The sequence below is a fragment of the Echiichthys vipera genome (genome assembly GCF_963691815.1).
Source record: "Echiichthys vipera genome assembly, chromosome: 20".
Lineage (NCBI taxonomy): Eukaryota > Metazoa > Chordata > Actinopteri > Perciformes > Trachinidae > Echiichthys > Echiichthys vipera.
The window spans coordinates 1,967,638-1,986,351 of NC_139845.1; the positions used below are offsets into that span (position 1 = coordinate 1,967,638).

Consider the following 18,714-nt stretch of genomic DNA (forward strand, 5'->3'; position numbering starts at 1 on the left):
AGCTTGCCCTTAAAAATGGATAAAAAGTGCTGAATAGCGATCCTCCAAAGCATCTGCATATGGTCGTTTAACTATTTCCTGCTAATAATACAGTGTTTTACCACATTTAGGGGATTTAACATGAACAGAATCCGACATATAGCAAGTCTGACAAGCCAAGGTTGTAATGTGTTGCCTGTTTGAGGTGCCAAAATGGTGGCGTGGCGTGGGGGCATAACGTGTGTGTGTCCACTCCAAACAGACCCTTTGAACCAGGCTCATTTTAGCACGCAAGCTCATCACAACAACCCCCTTTCTAATCACTGTCTCCGTGGTTACTGAGCTTGCCTGTGCCTCTGTGTCCCCTCCAGGTTACTGAACCTGTCTTTGACCTCGGACCTGGTGCCAGAGCAGGACGTGATCGACGTCATCATCCACGTGGGCCGAAACCCACAGGGTCGAAACCTCGCCTGGAAGTACTTCAGAGAAAAGTGGGACATCCTCAACGCACGGTGAGTCAGTCAGTGAGTCAGTCAGTGAGTCAGTCAGTGAGTCAGTGCGCGGACCAGACTCATGTCCGTGTTTTACCGTACAGGAACAAAACTCTGTCTCTCTGTGTCTCTGTGTCTCTCTGTTCAGCTACGGGGAAGCGCTGTTCATGAATTCGAGGCTCATTGGTGGAGTCACAGAGTTCCTCAACACTGAGAAAGAACTCAATGAGGTAAACACACACACACGCACACACACACACACACACACACACACACACACACACATTATTGAGGTCAGATTCACGTGCAAATGAATCCACGCGTGTTTATAATTCTCAGAAAACTCCGACAGCGTTGGAGATTCACTCGTTCAAATATCGTTTGTTCAATGGTTTGGGAAGAGGCTCCGCCCCTTATGGGGAAAACGAAACTGAAACTTTTCTGAGATCCTTTATTATTTAGTTTGAGAAGATGATTCACTCCCACAAAAACAACTAAAACACAATTAAATAAACTGAAATTCTTTCTTTATTTTGTTGTGCTTGAAACCGAAAAGTGATTTTTGATAATTTAGAGAATTTAGCTTTGTTCTGTTTCTGTTATTTGGATTTTTGGACGATTATTTAAGAGACATTTTCTGATGCAGAGTGTAGCTTATTGTGCAAAACACTCATTACGCTCTGATTATTGCTTTGTACAATCGGGATAGGGAATGAGTCCTGACCCCAAGTGAAGGAGTTCAAGTACCTCAGGATCATGTTCACGAGTGAGGCCAGGTCTCAGGCGCAGCAGCTCCAGCAGGGGACCCCAAACTTCCCTTTCCCGGGCCACATTAACCAGCTCTAACTGGGGGATCCTGAGGCGTTCCCAGGCCAGTGTGGAGATCTAATCTCTCCACCTGGTCCTGGGTCTTCCCTGAGGCCTCCTCCCAGCTGGACGTGCCTGGAACACCTCCCTAGGGAGGCGCCCAGGGTTCATCCTTACCAGATGATCCTGAACCACCTCAACTGGCTCCTTTCAACGCAAAGGAGCAGCGGCTCTACTCCGAGTTCCTCACGGATGCTGAACTTCTCCCCCTCTCTCTAAGGGAGACTCCAGACCCCCTCCTGAGGAAACACATTTCACACGCTTGGACCTGGACCTGGTTCTTTGGGTCCTGACCCAGCTTTCATGACCACAGGTGAGGGTAGGAACCAGGACTGAGCGGTAGATCCAGAGCTTTGTCTTCCTCAGCTCTCTGTTCATCACAACGGTGCGGTAGAGCGACTGCAGCTCCGCCCCCGCTGCTCCGATTCTCCGGCCAAACTCACGCTCCATCGTCCCCTCACTCATGAACAAGATCCCGAGGGACTTGAACTCCTTCACTCGGGGTCAGGACTCATTCCCTACCTGGAGTAACAACCCACCGGTTCATCTTTCTCTCTTCGTTGTGATGAAACCATTTCGTTCGAGATCTCTTATCACTCCCGTTGGCATGGTAACAACACGCAGCCTGAGTGTGGGCTTTATGTGTCTGTGAATCAGCACAAATTAAAATGCGGACAAAGAAACGTCCTGAAACGAACTGAATGATGCGCTTTGTTGTTGCATTTGTTCGAGGAATTGAAAGAACTGCCCTCAAAGTGTTTTGAGTCGCAGGCAGGAAAAGAAAGAGGGAATAACGGGAGAGGAGAGGAAAGGGAGAGCAGACGATATGAAGCGTATTAAAGGAAGTTGAAAGGACGGATTTTTATACTTCGGTCCAGTGAATCTGTCAAACTGTGAACAACACCGAGTTTCCTCTTTAGTCCGTAACTTTGAAAATCACATTAATTCTCCTCCTTCAGCCGTTCAAAGTTTCCCTCCTCGTCTAAAGTTTCCCTTTAATACTTCACCTCTCAGGCTGGAGACTCTTTAATCACCTCCCTTTTAAACCGAGTTCGCTTTGATACGACGCCTTTCATGCCGGACGTTTTACCTCTCATTATGAACAGAGCAAAATAAAGAGTCTCTTATAATTATCAACCTTAGAACAGACCGTTAAGCTTTATTAACTCACATTTACAGTGTTTCTGTTTTACTGACATTAAAAAAGGAAGTTTTCTTTTATTTAAACGTCAAGGAAAGTTTTGTTTTTCCACCTTTTCTAACCATTAGAAGTCAACGTCTAACTTAACCATCTAACTTAACCATCTAACTTTAACCATCTAACTTTAACTATCTGACTTTAACCGTCTAACTTTAACCATTAGAGGTCAACGTCTAACTTAACCATCTAACTTCAACCATTAGAGGTCAACGTCTAACTTAACCATCTAACTTTAAACATCCAACTTTAACCGTCTAACTTTAACGGTCCAACTTTAACCGTCTAACTTTAACAATTAGAGGTCAACGTCTAACCTTAACCATCTAACTTTAACCATCTAACTTTAACCGTCTAACTTTAACCATCTTACTTTAACCATCTAACTTTAACCATCTAACTTTAACCGTTAGAGGTCGACGTCTAACTTAACCATCTAACTTTAACCATCTAACTTAACCATCTAACTTTAACCATCTAACTTTAACCATCTAACTTTAACCATCTAACTTTAACCATCTAACTTTAACCATCTAACTTTAACCATCTAACTTTAACCATCTAACTTTAACCATCTGACTTTAACCATTAGAGGTCAACGTCTAACTTTAACAATCTAACTTTAACCAGCTAACTTTAACCAGCTAACTTTAACCAACTAACTTTAACCGTCTAACTTTAACCGTCTAACTTTAACCATTTAACCTTAACCAGCTAACTTTAACCATCTAACTTTAACCATCTAACTTTAACCAGCTAACCTTAACCATCTAACTTTAACCGTCTAACCGTAACCATCTAACTTTAACCAGCTAACCTTAACCATCTAACTTTAACCAGCTAACTTTAACCGTCTAACTTTAACCATCTAACTTTAACCATCTAACTTAAACCATCTAACCTTAACCATCTAGCCTTAACCATCTAACTTTAACCATCTAACTTTAACCATCTAACTTTAACCATCTAACTTTAACCATCTGACTTTAACCATCTAACCTTAACCATCTAACTTTAACCATCTAACCTTAACCATCTAACTTTAACCGTCTAACTTTAACCATCTAACTTTAACCATCTAACTTTAACCATCTAACTATAACCATCTAACTTTAACCATCTAACTTTAACCAGCTAACTTTAACCAGCTAACTTTAACCAGCTAACTTTAACCATCTAACTTTAACCGTCTAACTTTAACCATCTAACTTTAACCAGCTAACTTTAACCAGCTAACTTTAACCAGCTAACTTAAACCAATAGAGGTCGATGGTCCAGCCATCTACGCTTAATCATTGGAGGTCAATGCTTAAGTGCTGAACACTGCTAATACTTAAATCACGAGTATGTCTGTAGTCTTTCCCAGTTGCCGCGGCAGATGCATTTTTACTTGGTCGCCAATCATTTAAAGGTCCAATCTGACCTCTTGTCTAGTTTAATTTCCTTACTCTCGATTGAATGAGTTCAGAGTTTACGTTTGAAAGTTTGGGTCCCAGGGAAACACCAAATTTCTCTGTTGGTCGTCGAGCTGAGAACGTTTGGTAGACGATGTTGTAGTTCGTTCAAACACTGTCATACTTCCTTTTTCAGTCTTTTGGGTGCTGAGATATTCCTGTCTTTCTTTCCACTGAGGTGTTTAATGACTTTTCTATCCTCTCCTTGTCCTTTCTTCCTTTTATCTCTTCCTTCTCTGCACCTTCTATCATCCACCTCTCCGTCCCTTTCCTGTCCTTTCTCTTCTCCAGCTAAAGGAGTTCATCCAGTCTAGCGGCGTGGGGGGAGGGCCTGCGTTGCCGCGGGCGCTGGAGATCGTCGAGGGCAACGTGCGCTGGCATCGCCTCCACCGGCGGCAATTCTTCCAGTGGCTGCGCAAACCTCCAAACCCCACACTCGGCTAACGCTGCGTCGGCTAGCCAGAGCGACGCAACTGCAAACTGACTGCTAGCCTAATGCTAACGCACTGCTAGCTCACAGATGCAGTCAGACAGAATGAAAATATTACTGAGAGAAGAGAGCGACTGACTTGACTGGTTATTCAGCTGGTTTCTTTACTGTTTCTTTGCTTTTAAAGAGTTTGTTTGCCGATCTTTCTTTATTTTAGATTAATCATTTATTTCTTTAGAGCTGCTAGCTAACTAGCAATCACCGACTCAGTTAGCACTAGCTAGCAACTAGCGTCATCCATGACTAAATCGCCCCCCCTTAAGACTAACGAAGACCATAGAGAGAAGGATCTGCTGTAATCAACAACAAGAAGTTCTGGATTTAAATCGAAACAGATGATTTTACCGCAAACTTGGCAAACTTTTAACGTTACAGATGAAATGTCAACACACAAACTTTCTCTGCGAAACATTTTGTTGTTAAAACATTTCAACACACAACCATAGTGGCAGAATATTGGGTTGCTTTATGATCAAGTGTTAACCTCCAGGACAGAAAATTTAAGCCAACGCGGAAGCGCCAAAAACTGCAGTTCCATGAACGGCCACTTGAGGGCCGGCTCCAAAAAGGAGTCAATCCCCATAGACCCCTACGCTAAAATGCCAAACTTTAGAGCAGAAATAAACGTGTTTACGCTGCTACAACAAACACTTTTGGTCTCTAGAACTCACAGATTTAACTTAAATTAAGGCTTAAAGTTCTGCATAACTAATTAGGCGTCTTAGCAAGACCGTAGGCTTCATTCTTCCCGCCTCAGCTCCCTCCACGCTCCACGTCTTTGCCCGTTTTTGGATTAGCTGGGAGTTTAAGATCTTCATTCACCGCCTAGCCGGCCACACTCACAGAGACTACGTCCATATTTCATACAGTCTGTTAGTGACTTTAAATTGTTTTCAGGCAAAATAGCCACCGTAATATATCTATGAACCTTCCTGACACACATGGCATACTAAAGGTTACACTAAGTTAGATGTGTGGTCAGGTGAGACCGATGTTAGACATTGTCTCATCACCAGCTTGTAATATTCTTTATTGTCTTCGTTTGATTGGCTGAATTGAGTTGAAGCTTGTGTTTTTAGCCCCGTCTTGGCTCCAACTCAAATTTCTCACTATGACGAGACCCAGATCAGTTCACGTCGGACCTTCCTGTGTGCGCTACGTTAAACCAGCCGGCATCAACAGGCGGATTAACCAGCAGTCAGCTGCGTGTAGATCATTGAACAGAGATGTAATTAACACAACATGGTCTCTGTGTCTTCTGATCGCAGCACTCAGAGGACTCATTTAGACTCGTTACATCTGCACAACATTCAAACTGTTTCAGCTTGGATTTTTTAAAACGCAGCTTTGTTTTGTCAGGATCAAATATATCAGCGGGTTTGGGAGTCTTTGTTGGGGTTCTGCTTTTAGAAATATACTTTGAATATAAAAAAACGTCTTTTTTGTTGTTGTGGTTGTTGTTGTTGACGCTCTTAATCACAGAGAACACGGCGTGTGGAGGCGGCAGTGATGTTGCGGTCTGTTTGAACCACCAGAGCTTTTAAAAAAGCTTACGGTGGAAACTAATTAACAAGGCCAACAAAAGGCTCTCATATACATAATGGACGTAAAGAGACAAAGCAGAACGGTGCAATGGAGAGTGAATCTGTCAAGAAACGACATTAGAGCTCAATGAACTCTTAGGGCGCACTCCCACTGTGCCTCCGCACCGTGCCCCGTGCTTTAGGGTCCTTGTCCCCCCCTCCAGGCCCGTTTGTACTCACACTACCTGGGCCTCGGAGAATGCTTCTTGCTGCCTATACGTCATCACGCCGTAACACGTCACACGCATTGATGACGTCATGGCGATGCGTGGCTTTGTTTCCAGATCTTTCCGTAGACCTCGGAGTTTTTGTGCGTCTTGTCGACTGTTTTTGAATCTTTTCATCGACCAAATCTGCAGTAAACACTCCACCTCCGCATCACACCAACGTGAACCTTTCACCGCCATTGTTTGAAATGTCCGCGCATGGTCCCTCCTTCTTTTTTCTACGTCCCAACAGGCGCACAGGAAATGACCTCAGAACCGCCGTAGGCCTCGTGCTCGTACACGTGCGCACGCTCGTGCTCGTACATGTGCAAACGTGCTTTACTAAAGCCCACCTCTCCCAAACGGACCGTGGACGGCCAGCTGTCCGCAGTTATGCGCGGAGCGGTTGCACTCACACTGGTCAAACGCACTAGGCTTTAGCTGAAAAAACGGTTTTGGCGCAGTGCGGAAGAACAGTGTGAGTGCGCCCTTAGAAACCTTTGACAACCTTCACAAAAACAGCGCAGAGTTTTTTCCAGTATCTCATGTAAAAAGTACCCAGATCTAGAAAAAATAACTATAAAATAACTGTTACTTGCAGCCAATGTAATTGCAAGCATTATCCAATTTGATTGGCCAAACACCACAGCAGCTACAATCCATGATAAAGTCTTAGGTGAGGTGAAGCTGAGTGCATGTATTTCACTGAATTTCACAGTTCAATGCGCCAAGATGCTCAATTTATACAAAGGATGTTGATAAAGTAGAACGCAAAGGTCAAATGAAATACTCTATTTGTATCGGTATCACTTTAACCCTCCTGTTGCCCTCAAATTTGACTAACACCATTTATTCTAGGGCTCAATTTGACCGTAGCATTTTAAACATCTGGAAAATTATCCTAATCGATGTGAGGACAACTGGGAAAACCATGAATTGACATGATTATAGTTTTTCATTGTCCTGTACACAAACTTGTCGCAGCGTTGTTCCTTTGGGTTAATTTGATATTTGATAATTTTCTATTTTACAATTCAAATATTAAGAAATGTTTGTTTTTCCTGAGGTTGAATTGACCCTTAACGTAACACGCGCTACTCTCCTCGATAATGGACGTTACTTTAATACCAAATATTATAAATAACACGAAATAATACTTACAAATAATATATTTACTTACAAGTAAACATCCCTCGATCCAATGTTGGATCAATTCATAATCTTCCGTATATGTCAGTCACGTTATTCTGGAGGTACGTAGAAGAAGGTGTTTATCTAAAACGCTATTTAGGTCATCACCAAACACACACAGAATATCTGACATTAACACTTGAGTAACATCTTTAATTAGGATTTTCTGGGTGTTTAAATTGCTGCGGTCAAATTGACCCCGAGGAGAAACGCTGTAGGTCACATTTGAGGGGAACAGGAGGGTTAAGAGCGCCGGTGTTGGTATCTTAAACAACTCCCAGCTCAAGTGTCTTTTCGGAGTTTCTTTTAACTTGTAAAAAATATTCCATAACTTACAAAACTTACGCCACACAAGCTTTCTCAGTTTTAAATGTCGCTCTATCAGAGACCCCTCCCTCCTTCACCCATGTTCTTCTTTGTTGTTGTTGTTGTTGTAAATTTCGGAGTATTAAGATGAAAGGAATCATCCTAATTTTGGGGTTTTAACGTAAGATGGCTAATGAACGTCGTCAGCGTGGACGAAGCTACTTCTTCTCTGAACGCTGCGATTCAAAAAATTCGGACACTACGAAGTAAATGTTTTAGGAAAGTAAACACAAGTGGTGAACTATTTTGACAGAGCTTGTGTTAACATAGTTCGCCACCGACCTGAAGTCTATCGGGCAACTTGTTCGATATTTAGTGACCTCGTGAAACCTGACAGTAACTCCCAAGAGCGAGTAATCGATGAAAGGACAGATGTAGGGAAAAGTGCATACTAAAGAAAGTCCGCGGACTATAAAACTGGCAGTTACTATGACAACCTTTTCTGTCCGACTGCAACCTTTGGAGATTTAAACTCTGACCAAAAAACTCAGATGTAATCGGTTTCACAAAGCACAAAACAGGAAGTTGTTGGATGAAGTGCAACGACCTCCGCTGCTGGACAGAAAGCCACAACAATAAACCCTAAAGATATTTCTTTTATTAGCTAATGAACGGTTAGCTTACTAGCTTAGCGTAAAATTTCTTTTGGTCCCCGGATGAACCAATAAATGAGCGGACTCAAAATGGACAAAGACAGTTGAGACTGATGTTGAGTGTCTCTCTACGCAGACGATGTGGCGCTTTACACGACACTCCTCATATGCTAACGTGACAGAATTCAAGCCTATCATCAATGGACTGTTAGCGCTTGTGTCACTGGTTGGACGGATCCCGCAGCACGGTAGCTTTTGCACCGTGGTGGAGTTGACGGACTCATGAAATTCAAAGCCGAACGGACTTTTTCAAGGCTTTGAATTTTCGCTATTTGATGGATTCTTCAACGGACAACGTTGTTTGTGGAGTGACAATGCTAAGAAGGATGTTACGGAGTCTATGGCGAGCGAGACGAGACGGCTTCTGCGCTGAGATGGATTATGAGGTTTACGGTGAACAGATTTACAGCCATACCGACCCGACCGCTCCGCAGTTTGACTGACGGGGCGACGGAAAACACAACGTGACGGATTCTACGGAATAACAGTTGGATTTTCCAGGGTTTGGCGTCTTGGATTCAATGAATGGGAACTAAAGCGCTTATAAAATATACTTCTTGTGTGTGTGTGTGTGGGGGGGGGGGGGGGTGTTGGGGAGGGGGGAGGGGGTGCTCCAAAGTCCCGATAAATCTTTGGAGACGTGACTTTTAAGAATTTTGTGAAAAGGCTTAAAATAAATCAAATAAAATCATAATGAACTTTTCAAAAGTCTGGTGCGTTGAACCTCCGTCCTGTTGAACAGACTTCTTCTTCTGTTAGATCCGGCTTTGATGTTAACAATTGAGCCATATATGAATTAATGGGCCTGCCTGCTTCTATACACTGTGTCCAGTATGTGTGTGTGTGCGTGTGTGTGTGTGTGTGTGTGTGCGTGAGGAAGATGAGGATGAAGGTAACTGCAGCAGTGGTGGTGACGACTGCTGTAATTGGTGGATTAACGATGACAGTCGATGATATTTGTTGAATGATGTAAAAAAAAGAAGACGTTAATTAGCATTATTATAAATATTATGCTAATCAATCAGTGCATTTCAAACCTTTATCGTCCCGTCAGGGTAATTTGGTTTACAGACGTGAAGCACACATGTACAGTAAACGCTGTAAAACAGACAAATATGATATTAAAAGTGTAATTTGAAGATGTTTAAGGAGATGACGGTGTTCGTAATGATTATGGTGATAATGCTAATGATGAGGAGGAGGAACAGGAAGTCACAGAGACGAGTTTAATTCTACTTCCTGTTTGCACTGCTGTGGTTTCCTGTGTTTTCTGATGGGAGGATATTAAAATGGTTAACCTTGTGTATGCGGTCTGTTTCATTCCAAGACTTTTGACTGAACTAAGGGGCGAGTGATGAAGGGAAACTAATCTTTTTGACCAAAGTTTCATAAAAACAACCGAAGTGACGTAATGACTCCTGAACTGTGTGATGTTTTTTAAGTTTAAAGAGTCAAAGCAGCTTTAATGTCACCGTCTCTGACAGTTTCCTCAACATATACTCACAAAACGGTTCATTCACGTATGCAAACCCCTGTTTAGGCAAATTAAGATGTAATTCTGTTAACAAGAGATCCAGGAGAGTGGCTAACAGCCGGACGTGGCTAACAGGGATTAGCTCGGGGCAGCACGGTGAAGGCATTCAAAGGTCTTTTTTAACCACTAACGGCGCCCTCCCACTGTGCGTCCATCCCGTGCCCCGTGCTTTAGGGTCCTTGTCCCCCCCTCCAGGCCCGTTTGTACTCACACTACCTGGGCCTCGGAGAATGCTTCTTGCTGCCTATACGTCATCACGCCGTAACACGTCACACGCATTGATGACGTCATGGCGATGCGTGGCTTTGTTTCCAGATCTTTCCGTAGACCTCAGAGTTTTTGTGCGTCTTGTCGACTGTTTTTGAATCTTTTCATCGACCAAATCTGCAGTAAACACTCCACCTCCGCATCACACCAACGTGAACCTTTCACCGCCATTGTTTGAAATGTCCGCGCATGGCCCCTCCTTCTTTTTTCTACGTCCCAACAGGCGCACAGGAAATGACCTCAGAACCGCCGTAGGCCTCGTGCTCGTACACGTGCGCACGATCGTGCTCGTACATGTGCAAACGTGCTTTACTAAAGCCCACCTCTCCCAAACGGGCCGTGGACGGCAAGCGTGCCACTCATAGTTGCGGTACGGTTGCACTCACACTGGTCAAAGGAACCAGACTTTACCCGTGGAGCATGTTTGGGCACGGTACGGAAGGACAGTGTGAGTGCACCCTACCTACGTTGTTGCTTGGGGGGAGGGGCGTACGTCCATCTGGCTGACGTTGACCTCCATGGAGAAGTGAGGGCCAGAGGCTAGCTGTCACTCAAGAGGCCACGCCCCTAATTATTCATAAACTTTAACCTCCAATAATAAAGTTTGGAGCCCTGATCTAGAAAGAAATCTCCTACACAACAAGACCCCAGACTGTAACAACATCGGCCCAGAAAGCCGCCCTTATTATCAGATTCACAAACCCGCACACATGCAAATGTCAGCACGTCAGGTTGAGATGTTGTCGTGGTCCTTGTTCTTCAACAGTGCTGCTAAAAATATCCGTCTGATCTTTCCTGGTAAGCTTCGGTTTGTTTACCGTCCCCTGGCGGCGCTCGCTCAGCCCGCCAGCTGCTGCAGACAGCGACTCGACCCTCCAGAGGCCGAGAGAGGAGAACCAAACATCCCCGCGTCCTTTAAATAATAAAAAAGTACAATTAAAAATCACTTTGATGCTGTTTTTGACCGCACATTAGGATTGACTCATTCATGGAAGTTGGGGAAAGCGAGCTCTCCCGTGAAGGTGCGCCGGTGACGAGGGCCGGGAAACTGTTACGTCGTCGTCGTCGTCGTGGTAAAGTCGGTCGGTACGTGTCTGACACTGACGGTCGCCGGTTGTCATGGAAACAGTCAGGTGACCCACTTATCCCAAATATATCACCGCAAACCGCAGCTGGCAGAGTTTTCATTATTCAAGTCCAGGGAGAGGACGCGGAAGAGCGACAGGAGCGAGATTCAAACCAGCAACCTCCAGAGCTCTGTATGTGTGTGAGTGTGTGTGTGTGTGTGTGTGTGTGTGAGAGAGAGAGAGAGAGGGATCCCTCAGTGATGAACGACTCCACTGTTTTCCCACGGCATCATGGGAAATCACACAGCGCTGATACACACTGAGAGGTGCGTTGTGTCTGTGTGGAGATTAATGGGACAGAGAGAGAATGTGACAGGAGGAGAAATGACCAGAGAGAGAGAGAGAGAGAGAGAGAGAGAGAGAGAGAGAGATGAGAGGAGAGAGAGAGAGAGAGAGAGAGAGAGAGAGAGAGAGAGAGAGAGAGAGAGAGAGAGAGAGAGAGAAGAGAGAGAGAGAGAGAGAGAGAGAGAGAAGAGAGAGAGAGAGAGAGAGAGAGAGAGAGAGAGAGAGAGAGAGAGAGAGAGAGAGAGAGAGAGAGAGAGAACTTTGTTGTTTTATGAATGGAAAAGAGACACAAAAAGATACAAAATGACTAAAAATAGATGCAAAACACCACACAAAGATGCAAAATGACTAAAAATAGATGCAAAACCACCACAAAAAGATGCAAAATGACTAAAAATAGATGCAAAACCAGCACAAAAAGATGCAAAATGACTAAAAATAGATGCAAAACCAGCACAAAAAGATGCAAAATGACTAAAAATAGATGCAAAACCAGCACAAAAAGATGCAAAATGAACTAAAAATAGATGCAAAACCAGCACAAAAAGATGCAAAATGACCAAAAATAGATGCAAAATCAGCACAAAAAGATGCAAAATCACTAAAAATAGATGCAAAACCACCACAAAAAGATGCAAAATGGACGTTAAATGAGAACAAACAGAAACAAAATGACCCACAGTGTTAGAGACACTTTAATTAACCTTGTTTGTGATTGGCCGCAGGTCACATGGGGTCGGCAGACGTTAAAAACCTTCGGTGAATCATTATTTTCTTAAGTCTTATTGTCGTCGTGTTTGTGTTCACATCAGCTGATCACCTGTTGTTGTTTGGTTTTGTCCTTATCCGCCGTTTTCACTTGACTGTGGCGGCAACGGAGAAAAGGGCGGTGGAGGAGAATGAATGCAACTCAAAGAAGAAAGGGAGGAACGATAAGAAGAAATAAACAAGAGAATAAAAGGCAGGAGCGGGAGGAGGGATCGAAGAAGGGAGGGAAGAGGGCGAGCGAGAGGAGAGGTGAAGAAGGGAACGAGGGAGAGAGGAGAATAACGGCTGCAGTGAGTCGGTTATTCTAAATGTCTTCTGTCTGTTCAGAGGAATCCTATTTTAGATAACACACACACACACACACACACACACACACACTGGGAAAACTGTAATTCATTTTCTGATAAGTATAATCCGCGGTTACCACGGTTACTGCTTCGCCACAGTTGCAACAGAACCGGTGAAATAATCAAAGCTGAGCAGGTTTAAACTGCAGCGAGGCGACGGAGGCGACGGCTGCGCCGGCTCATTAATAAAAGCGCCGGAACTTTGTTCTTCAGAGAGGAGACGGGACTTAGTTTGACGTCGTTCAAACACGGAGATCATCGGATTAGTACTTTCCAAAAGACACGTCGGCAGGGAAACAGGAAGTTGGAGCACAAACGTGTTTGAAGACTGACGTCGGACTCAGAAGTGTTTCTGTGTCGGCCGTGATAAAGAAGGCTGAGTGATGAGGAACGGTGCTTCGGTGCTTCCTTTATTAACTATGACAGGATAAAATACACGGAACCGTCCTTTAGTAAAGGAGATACTGCCGTCCCACAATGCCTTGCAGCAGCAGCAGCATTTAAAGTGACGCACCGCGATCACCATACATCTCATCTCATCTTCAGCCTCTTATCCTGGATCAGGTCTCGGGGGCAAGCAGCTCCAGCAGGGGACCCCCAAACTTCCCTTTCCCGGGCCACATTAACCAGCTCTAACTGGGGGATCCTGAGGCGTTCCCAGGCCAGTGTGGAGATCTAATCTCTCCCACCTGGTCCTGGGTCTTCCCCGAGGCCTCCTCCCAGCTGGACGTGCCTGGAACACCTCCCTAGGGAGGCGCCAGGGTTCATCCTTACCAGATGATCCTGAACCACCTCAACTGGCTCCTTTCAACGCAAAGGAGCAGCGGCTCTACTCCGAGTTCCTCACGGATGCTGAACTTCTCCCCCTCTCTCTAAGGGAGACTCCAGACCCCCTCCTGAGGAAACACATTTCACACGCTTGGACCTGGACCTGGTTCTTTGGGTCCTGACCCAGCTTTCAGGACCACAGGTGAGGGTAGGAACCAGGACTGAGCGGTAGATCCAGAGCTTTGTCTTCCTCAGCTCTCTGTTCATCACAACGGTGCGGTAGAGCGACTGCAGCTCCGCTCCCCGCTGCTCCGATTCTCCGGCCAAACTCACGCTCCATCGTCCCCTCACTCGTGAACAAGATCCCGAGGCACTTGAACTCCTTCACTTGGGGTCAGGACTCATTCACCATACAGCCGTTTCATAATACAAAACCATCACATAAAGATGCAAAATGACTAAAAATAGATGCAAAATGACTCCATGTCTCAGTGCATTTCGAGACCAGGCCACCACAAAGTGGTCTGCGGTAACTGTTGTGGTGTCGTTCTCATCGTCTCCGCAGCGTCTCTCCTAAAGTTATGGAAATGTTCTGACACCGAATCAGAAATCTGAAATTATGGAAAAACCTCAGGAGTCCCTGTTGCCATGGTGAGATGGCATAATGCTCTGTTGTTGGACGCTGCTGCTGGCAGACAGAGACAAATGTAGAGGATACACACACACACACACACACAACACACACACACACACACACACACACACACACACACACACGCAGCTTTGAGTCCAGTTCTGGCGTCGCTCAGTGTGAACGACGCCAGAACAGCAATGAAATTAATTTTGTTTGCAGAGACGGGAAAAATGCAAATGAATATTTAGGGATCGCGTGTGTGTGTGTGTGAGAGAGTGGTGTGTGTGTGTGTGTGTGTGTGAGTGTGTGTGTGTGTGTGTGTGTGTGTGTGTGTGTGTGTGTGTGTGTGATGTGTGTGTGTGTGTGTGTGTGTGTGTGTGTGTGTGTGGATGCTTCGAGGAAAATCAGCTCAACTTTCATTCATATTGAGATCAGCCGGCGAGGGAGAGAAGCGGAGAGAAGGATAGAGGATTAGGAAGAGAGGGAAGATAAGAGGAGGAAGTCAGGAGGGAGAGGAGGAGGAGGAGGAGGAGGGAGAGGAGGAGGAAGAGAAGAGGAGCAGATAGGAGGAGTCGGCGTGACATTATCTGTGTTTCCCTGTTTCACTGCTGTCACAGACAAAACTAATCCACTGTCAACACACACACACACACACACACACACACACAACACAAACACACACACACACACACACACACACACACACACACACACACACACACACACACACACACAGTCGGTCTCTGCGGTGCAAAGCAAAGAAGCTTTTCCACGCGGAGACAAAAGTTTTCTCCGAGGTCGCATCACGTTTTTAATTACTCTGAAAACAAAGAGCTTGAAGAACACACACTTCCTGCCTCACACACACTTCCTGCCTCACACACACTTCCTGCCTCACACACACACTCTCTCCTGGTGCAGCGGTGGAGGGTCTCGGGGGGTCTACCCCGCCACGCGCCGCTGCACAGCTGCCTCTGGTGTGTGATTACAGCTCGGCGTTCACCTGTCGCAGCTTCACCTGCGGGAGTTTCTCTTTTTAAGATCACAAATAAACGTCTGCTGCTCCTGAAAAGAGACAACAGGCAGTTGTGTCCATGCGGTGTCTCTGCGCGCCGACGCGGAGCTGAAGCTGCCTGCCACCTCTTTTAAAACAAAGTGTCTCATGTAAGAAACAGTGTGTCTTGTTTTTGTTAAGGTCACTGTGTAACTGCCTTCATTATTACCTTAAACATCAGACGTTGCTCATTTGGGTAACACCACATGATAGATATCTGGGCTGCATCTAAGGGCGCACATCCCACTGTGCCTCCGTCCCGTGCCCCAGCACGTTTCATGGCTAAAGTCTGGTTCCTTTGACCAGTGTGAGTGCAACCGTACCGCGTCTAGGAGCGGCACGCTTGCCGTCCACGGGCCCGTTTGAGAGAGGTGGGCTTTAGTAAAACCACGTTTGCACATGTACGAGCACGAGCGTGCGCACGTGTACGAGCACGAGGCCTACGGCGGCTCTGAGGTCATTTCCTGTGCGCCTGTTGGGACGTAGAAAAAAAGAAGGAGGGACCATGCGCGGACATTTCAAACAATGGCGGTGAAAGGTTCACGTTGGTGTGATGCGGAGGTGGAGTGTTTACTGCAGATTTGGGTCGATGAAAAGATTCAAAAACAGTCGACAAGACGCACAAAAACTCAGAGGTCTACGGAAAGATCTGGAAACAAAGCCACGCATCGCCATGACGTCATCAATGCGTGTGACGTGTTACGGCGGATGACGTATAGGCAGCAAGAAGCATTCTCCGAGGCCCAGGTAGTGTGAGTACAAACGGGCCTGGAGGGGGGGACAAGGACCCTAAAGCACGGGGCAACGGGACAGAGGCACAGTGGGAGGGCGCCCTTAGTTCCTTTTGCTGTTGTGTTGTGACTCTTGCAGTTGTGTTGTAGCTTTTTGCAGTAGTGTTGATCCTTCTGGGCCGCCGTAGTGAAGCCCTGCTGTGCTTGGAGCTAAAGAAGCATCGGTGGTTTCTTCTTCCGGCCTGGAGTTAGGCTTCGCCTCGCTTCGCCTCGCTTCGCCTCGCTGCCTCCTCTGGTCCACGGGGCAGCAGGGTGCGTCTGCGGTCCACGCAGTAAAGTTCCTGTTGTTACAGGCGCCCTCTCTCCCCTGGTCTCCCCTCAGCCTTCGTCTCGCCCTCTGTCTGCACAGGATATTGATCCTGCCGGATAACTGGAATGTGTCTGCGAGGCTTCGGGCTTAGAAAAGTTCACACATCGCGCTCAAACTCCTCAAACTGGCGAGCTGACCCTGGTTTACCTCCCGTCTGGGGCTTTTGTCGGCAGCTTCCTAAAGCTGTCTGCTGGAGGAGAGTCAGGGCTAAAGTCTGGTGGAGGGCGCTCGGCAGCACGGACCTGTGCCGGAGGATCTCAGGCTCACAAGGGGGTCAGTGATATAATCAGGGGGCAGCCAAGAAGAAGTCCTGCTGCAGCATGCTGAAGTAGTTTGGAGAGAGAAAGAGACGGGGACACGGAGTTACAGCCGTCTGAGCACGACGGAAGGAAAGTGTGGACAAAAACATACAAAATGACTAAAAATAGATGCAAAACCACCACAAAAAGATGCAAAATGACTAAAAATTGATGCAAAACCACCACAAAAAGATGCAAAATGACTAAAAATAGATGCAAAACCACCACAAAAAGATGCAAAATTACTGAAAATAGATGCAAAACCACCACAAAAAGATACAAAATGACTAAAAATAGATGCAAAACCACCACAAAAAGATGCAAAATGACTAAAAATAGATGCAAAACCCACCACAAAAAGATGTAAAATGACAAAAAATTTATGCAAAACCACCACAAAAAGATGCAAAATGACTAAAAATAGATGCAAAACACCACAAAAAGATGCAAAATGACAGTACAGTGAAGGCATTCAAAGGTCTTTTTTAACCACTAATGCTGCTGAAAATAACAGCAAACCTCTGCAGCAGCATGAGAAGAGTCCTTACACACACAACAAAGCAGCAATGGGCTCCTTCCACTGTAATGGACTTTACTATGAGAGGAGCTGGTACAGGGGCCAGTAGGTAAGAGGGCGCCGCCTAACAACGTGCAGCTTGACTCTGACTGGAGATCAGCCGAGAGCTCGTCCGCTCGCTTCATGAAACCAGAGAATAAAAAAGTTTGTTTTTATTCTTTGTGAGCGACAACGAGAGAGAGAGAGAGAGAGAGAGAGAGAGAGAGAGAGAGAGAGAGAGAGAGAGAGAGAGAGAGAGAGAGAGAGAGGAGAGAGAGAGAGAGAGAGAGAGGAGAGAGAGAGAGAGAGGAGAGAGAGAGAGAGAGAGAGAGAGAGAGAGAGAGAGAGAGAGAGAGAGAGAGAGAGAGAGAGAGAGAGAGAGAGAGAGAGAGAGAGAGAGGACTTTGTTGTTTTATGAATGGAAAGAGACACAAAAAGATGCTAAATGACTAAAAATAGATGCAAAACCCGCACAAAAAGATGCAAAATGACTTAAAATAGATGCAAAACCACCACACAAAGATGCAAAATGACTAAAAATAGATGCAAAACCACCAAAAAAAGATGCAAAATGACTAAAAATAGATGCAAAACCACCAAAACAAGATGCAAAATGACTAAAAATAGATGCAAAACCAGCACAAAAAGAGATGCAAAATGACTAAAATAGATGCAAAACCACCACAAAAAGATGCAAAATGGGAGAGAGAGAGAGAGAGAGAGAGAGAGAGTGAGTGAGTGAGTTGAGGTAAATTGAAATGTTCAGAAGAAATTGTTTGTTTCCTCGAGACGAGTGAAGGAAAACAGATAAATGACAAACTCTTTGCGTGTGTGTGTGTGTGTGTGTGTGTGTGTGTGGTGTGTGTGCGCGTGTGTGTGTGTGCGCGTGTGTGTATAATAATTATATGAGCAGTCAGTGTTGATGGATGATTGAGGTTGTATCTGCGGCCCCGAGGCCCCGAACGCACCTCAGCACGATTAAATCTGATATCACTACGTTGTGTGTGTGTGTGTGTGTGTGTGTGTGTGTGTGTGTGTGTGTGTGTGTGACAACAATAGTGTGTGTGTGTGTATAGAGTAAGTACGTAGCAATCTAAGTTGCAAGTGTGTGTTTGTAGACTGTCGTGAAACTACAGTTGAAAGAAAGTCACAATAAAAACCTGTCTACGCTCACGGAGTCCGCGTGTACGGAAGCCCATTGGTGCCAAACCCAGTGTCGCATGTTCAGCACCGGCCCCGGGGGCCGAGTCATCACAGGAGATTGTGTTCACACGTCAGTCAACGCACGGCTCCTGAGTGTTAAAGCTGTTAACACGCGGCTCAATGAGACAAGAGAAGATCAGTCAGGAGTCCTCCTTCTGTCGTCTAAACTTAACCGTCTCCTTTAGTGACTAAACTTAACCGTCTCCTTTAGTCGACTAAACTTAACCGTCTCCTTTAGTCGACTAAACTTAACCGTCTCCTTTAGTCGTCTAAACTTAACGTCGCCTTTAGTC

General features: G+C 45.4%; 1 protein-coding gene across 1 annotated transcript in view; it reads left to right on the forward strand.

Moving 5' to 3' along the window:
- The window catches only part of trhde.1 (thyrotropin releasing hormone degrading enzyme, tandem duplicate 1), a gene marked incomplete at both ends in the record, with an annotated part of 161,576 nt that extends 157,143 nt beyond the window's left edge, over positions 1 to 4,433 (forward strand). Inside the window, 3 exons of the mRNA XM_083935349.1 lie at positions 351 to 491; positions 619 to 700; positions 4,281 to 4,433. Coding sequence (XP_083791475.1) covers positions 351 to 491; positions 619 to 700; positions 4,281 to 4,433 — 376 coding nt within the window. The remainder of the gene's footprint in view (positions 1 to 350; positions 492 to 618; positions 701 to 4,280) is intronic.
- Between the last annotated feature and the right edge of the window lie 14,281 nt (positions 4,434 to 18,714).